The sequence below is a fragment of the Rhagoletis pomonella genome, unplaced genomic scaffold (genome assembly GCF_013731165.1).
Source record: "Rhagoletis pomonella isolate Grant_MI unplaced genomic scaffold, Rhpom_1.0 Rhpom_scaffold_00002, whole genome shotgun sequence".
Classification (NCBI taxonomy): domain Eukaryota; kingdom Metazoa; phylum Arthropoda; class Insecta; order Diptera; family Tephritidae; genus Rhagoletis; species Rhagoletis pomonella.
Window position 1 is genome coordinate 27,119,757 of NW_023458556.1, and position 4,627 is coordinate 27,124,383.

Here is a 4,627-nt window from a genome sequence, read left to right on the forward strand (position 1 = left end):
CTGGGCGGGGTTGTTGTAGCCGCTACAACAACAACAACAACAACAACTTTTCTCCAAAGTTGGGTTCATAATGAAAAATTTTCCCACACATTTATCTGCAATTTCTAATCTAAAAAATTTTATTTTACATAACATACTTGAGTTTCATGTAACGTATGTAATGTATAATACAGGCTGCCGTTTGCAATCAAAATTGGTATAAATCAGAAACTCGCAAATAATGCCTTACATTCTATTTTCACCATTTAATAAAGGAGGACGTGAAGAGTCGTCGCTTTTAATAATTCTAATAATAGAAACTTGCATGTTCAACGCTTTAATTTTTGCTTATTTTTTAACGTTAATTGCCAAAATTTTAAATTTACGTAATACATATCATTGCAACATTTCTGCAGCTACGTCAATATGCGTTTGGCAATATTTCTTTTAATATTTTGCATATTCGAGTATGCGCTGACCGTGGACCAAACGAATTTCAAAACATGTGATCAGAGCAGTTTTTGCAGGTAAACAATTTGAATTTATTTCTTTGCAAGTATTAACATTTCGTATTCATTACTCAAAGGCGATGCCGCAAAGTGAAGCCAGATAATCCTAAATTTGCTTTGGTACCTGGGACACTCAATACTTACTCCGATTCCATAACAGCCGATCTGATACATAAGGATAACAAACATTTGTTTAGCCTTAAGTTAGAAGCTTTGGAGGTATTTGTTTATTTATTATTTGAAAAATTTAAATAATTGTGTGCACTCATACTATAAATTATTCATTATTGCTTAATAGCAGAGCAACACCTTTCGATTGCTTGTGGATGAGAAAACTCCCCTGAAGCCTCGCTACAAAGTTCAAGATGCTCTTAAATCAGCACCGAAGCCTGGAAGGTGCGTATTTTAAACATAAAATGTATAAAATGTATATAATTCTATACTTGGTAATCTTTCAGCATTAAAGTTCACGAGGGTGATACCGAATTTACAATTACTTCAGGTCCAAATAAAGCTGTTGTCACCGCTGATCCATTCCGTGTTGATTTCTATCAAAATGACATTCTTACCGTTTCGGTTAATGCTAAGGGTCTCATGACTTTTGAACATTTGCGTCCAAAGCCTCAACAACCAGCTGAGGGAGAGAATGCAGAAAACCCTGCAGCCAATGTAGTAAAGGAGGCTGATGAAATCGATGATCCTGGTGCATGGGAGGAGAATTTCAAATCACATCATGATTCAAAACCGTACGGACCTGAGGCTATTGCCCTCGATTTTTCATTCCCAGAAGCAGAAGTTCTATTCGGCATACCTGAACACGCAGACTCTTTTGCTCTAAAATCTACATCAGGTACAGATCCTTACCGATTGTACAATGTCGACGTCTTTGAATATATCATCGACAGTAAGATGGCCCTTTATGGTTCGGTGCCAGTAATCTATGGCCACGGGTAAGAGACCTATACAAAATAAATTAGAAGAACGTATGGGTGCGTTCCAATTTGCACCACTGCAAGGCATTATCCTCTTTTTTTTTCTAAACCATAATTGATAGAAAAACCCAATTTGCGCAACTTAGCTCCAATTAAGCATTTGGACAAAAGAGGATGATGCTTTACATTTTTGTAACTTGGAACTCAGCCTATAAGTTACACGAAAACTAAAAGCTTACTTTATTCAGTACTCAACGCACTGCTGGCGTTTTCTGGCATAATGCAGCCGAGACATGGGTTGATATCTACACAGCTGAAAAGAACGTTGTATCATCGATTGTGAACTTTGTATCGGGTAAAAGGAAATTAACTTCAATTCAATTTAATTTTTAAAAATGTATCTTCTTTAAGGCTCCCGCAAGTCGGATCCACCAGCCGCCCATTTCATGTCTGAGTCGGGTATTATTGATACATTTATATTCCTTGGCCCCACTCCCCTCGATGTGTTCAAGCAATATACATCGCTCACTGGCTCCGCGCCTTTACCTCAAATATTTGCACTCGGTTACCACCAGTCCCGTTGGAACTACAATGATGAACGTGATGTGGAAGATGTTTCGGCCAAATTCGACGAATATGATATTCCCATGGACACCATGTGGTTGGACATTGAATACACCGAAGGCAAGAAGTACTTCACTTGGGATCCATTTAAATTCCCCAATCCACTTGGTATGATTAAAAATTTGACCGATGTGGGCCGTCATCTGGTGGTTATTATTGATCCTCACATTAAACGCGATAGTGGCTATTTCTTTCACAATGATTGCACCGAACGTGGCTATTATACAAAAAATCGTGAAGGCAATGACTACGAAGGTTGTCCAAACTATATACTTGGCATCAAATTCAAATAATTCCATTGTTTTCCTTTTTTTCGAAAGGTTGGTGTTGGCCCGGATCTGCAAGCTATCCCGACTTCTTTAATCCTGAGGTGCGTGCTTATTATGCTAGTCAATATTTGCCGTCAAATTTCAAAACTGTCACAGCTGATGTCATGATCTGGAACGACATGAATGAACCATCTGTATTCAATGGGCCTGAGGTGACAATGTTAAAGGATTTGGTGCATTATGGCAATTGGGAACATCGTGATGTACACAACTTGTACGGCCACATGCATGTGATGGGCACTTTCGAAGGGTTACTGAATCGTGATGCTAACCAACGCCCATTCATTTTAACTCGCGCTCACTTTGCTGGCACACAACGTTATGCTCTCATCTGGACAGGCGATAACATGGCCGAATGGGGTCACTTGCAGCATTCCATTAAAATGTGCCTATCTGAAGCTGTTGCCGGTTTCTCCTTCTGTGGGGCCGATGTTGGCGGCTTCTTTGGTAATCCCGATGCAGAATTGTTTGAACGCTGGTACCAGACGGGTGCTTTTTTGCCCTTCTTCCGTGGGCATGCCCACATCGACACAAAACGACGTGAGCCATGGCTATTTCCCGAAAGCACACGTTTGGTTGTACGCGATGCATTGCGCAAACGCTACTCCTACTTGCCGTTGTGGTACACAATGTTCTATGAGCACGAATTGACTGGCGAACCAGTTGTGCGTCCTCTGCTAGCGCACTATCCCAAAGATAAAGAAGGGTTTACTATTGACTACGAGTTTCTGTTGCAAGATCGTCTGCTGGTGCGCCCCGTAACGGAGCAGGGCGTAAGCAAAGTGAATGTTTACTTCCCAGCCATTGATGACAAGAAGACCGGCGATGTGTGGTACGATGTAGATACGTTTAAAAAGTATACAAACGCTGGCTATCAAAGTATTCCAGTGGACAGCTATAAAGTGAGTTGACGAATGATAGCTATAAAATCATAAATATTTAATTTAAATTAAATGCAATTCTTTTTCAGATTCCTGTTTTCCAACGTGGCGGTACAATTGTACCCAAAAAGGAACGAATCCGCAGGGCTGCGACGCTCATGAAGAACGACCCATATACTCTGGTTGTGTGTCTGAATAGCGCTGGCAAGGCTGAGGGCACAATTTATTTAGACGATGAAAAATCATACAATTATCGAAAGGGTGAATACAATTACATCAATATGAAGTTTGAAAACAACGTGCTGGATGTGAACTTTATTGGCAAACCAAATTTCAAGACAGCCGCTTGGATTGAACGTGTTGTCATTGCTGGCTTGGGACGCATACCCAAGTCGGCCACTCTCATTATCGATGGTGCTTCACAAGAGCTGGCCATTTTACCACATGGTGAAGGTGTAGCTGTACGCAAACCTGGTATATCGGTGCAGCAAATCTACAATATTAGGCTTAATTTTTAAATTGTTCAGGGAATATAAGACTATAGATAAAGCAGAATGAGAATTAGTAGATGCCTTTAAGCTTACATTTCCATGCACCGTAGGGCTTAAACTTCTGAGGTATTATTTAATTGACGCTAAATATATGTATGTATTCCTCCTGTCGTTTTCAATGGTACTCATAACCGCTAAATAAAGTTGAAACGGGAACTTTTGTTAATAACCGTTTTGGTTACATTCAGAATAGGCCTGATTTGCAATTTTTAAAATGTATGAATGTTTCTCAGATGCTTTAAATTCTCAAATTTATGTATTTTTTGCGATTTTTTTTAATAAAATAAATATAAAAAAGTTTGAATTCAAATTAAATATAGAATATTCGGCAGTGTGTTTTAATCTCGCCGCCAAACATTGTCACCCTGTATATGCGTGCAACAATTGGTTGCTACAAATTTGCTTTCGTTTATCGTTTTGCGCGCATTTTTCGTTATATGTATGTATGCTTGTGTGATTGTGTTGTAACATGTTAAGCACCATCCTCTATTGGCAAATGCTTAAGGGTGTTCATGCAATTTTTTTTAACAATTTCATTGTGCAGTTGTTGCGTTGTTGAGTGTGTGTATGTGTGTGCTTCATGGGGCAATTGGACATGCGCTGGAGTACCCCATTTTATCCGGCAAGGAGAAATATTGCTGAACAAGTGACATAGCTGGTGTGTGTTTTTTTATTTAGTTATACTAAGGAGCTTGGACCGAGAGGCTGTAATAATGGCTTTCTAATATGTATCGTACGTAGGTACTTACATACATATGTTGTTTTGTACATACATGTGTATATGCACTATAAGTTGCACAAAGAAGGACATATCGCACGTTT

At 39.3% G+C, this 4,627-nt stretch overlaps 1 protein-coding gene across 2 annotated transcripts; it reads left to right on the top strand.

Annotated features, from left to right (window-relative positions):
• Window positions 1–230: 230 nt before the first annotated feature.
• LOC118733366 (neutral alpha-glucosidase AB) lies at window positions 231–4,328 on the top strand. 2 transcript variants are annotated; one of them, XM_036462731.1, is made up of 8 exons: window positions 231–506; window positions 566–707; window positions 787–884; window positions 947–1,438; window positions 1,669–1,775; window positions 1,832–2,299; window positions 2,365–3,275; window positions 3,344–4,328. In XM_036462731.1, exons 1-8 carry the CDS (start codon window positions 406–408, stop codon window positions 3,770–3,772), a joined length of 2,748 nt encoding a protein of 915 aa, XP_036318624.1. In that variant the 5' UTR covers window positions 231–405; the 3' UTR covers window positions 3,773–4,328. The 2 variants fall into 2 exon arrangements, with proteins under 2 accessions (XP_036318624.1, XP_036318625.1); XM_036462732.1 differs by having other exon boundaries at window positions 790–884.
• The last annotated feature ends 299 nt before the right edge of the window (window positions 4,329–4,627 follow it).

What these genes read in the sequence shown, in the direction of transcription:
- LOC118733366 (XM_036462731.1), top strand. Translation starts at nt 406, where the DNA reads ATGCGTTTGGCAATATTTCTTTTAATATTTTGCATATTCGAGTATGCG. An exon ending in CCAGTAATCTATGGCCACGG is followed by an intron (nt 1,439 to 1,668) that starts GTAAGAGACCTA and finishes TACTTTATTCAG; the next exon opens with TACTCAACGCACTGCTGGCG. An exon ending in TGAAGGCAATGACTACGAAG is followed by an intron (nt 2,300 to 2,364) that starts GTTGTCCAAACT and finishes TTTTTTCGAAAG; the next exon opens with GTTGGTGTTGGCCCGGATCT.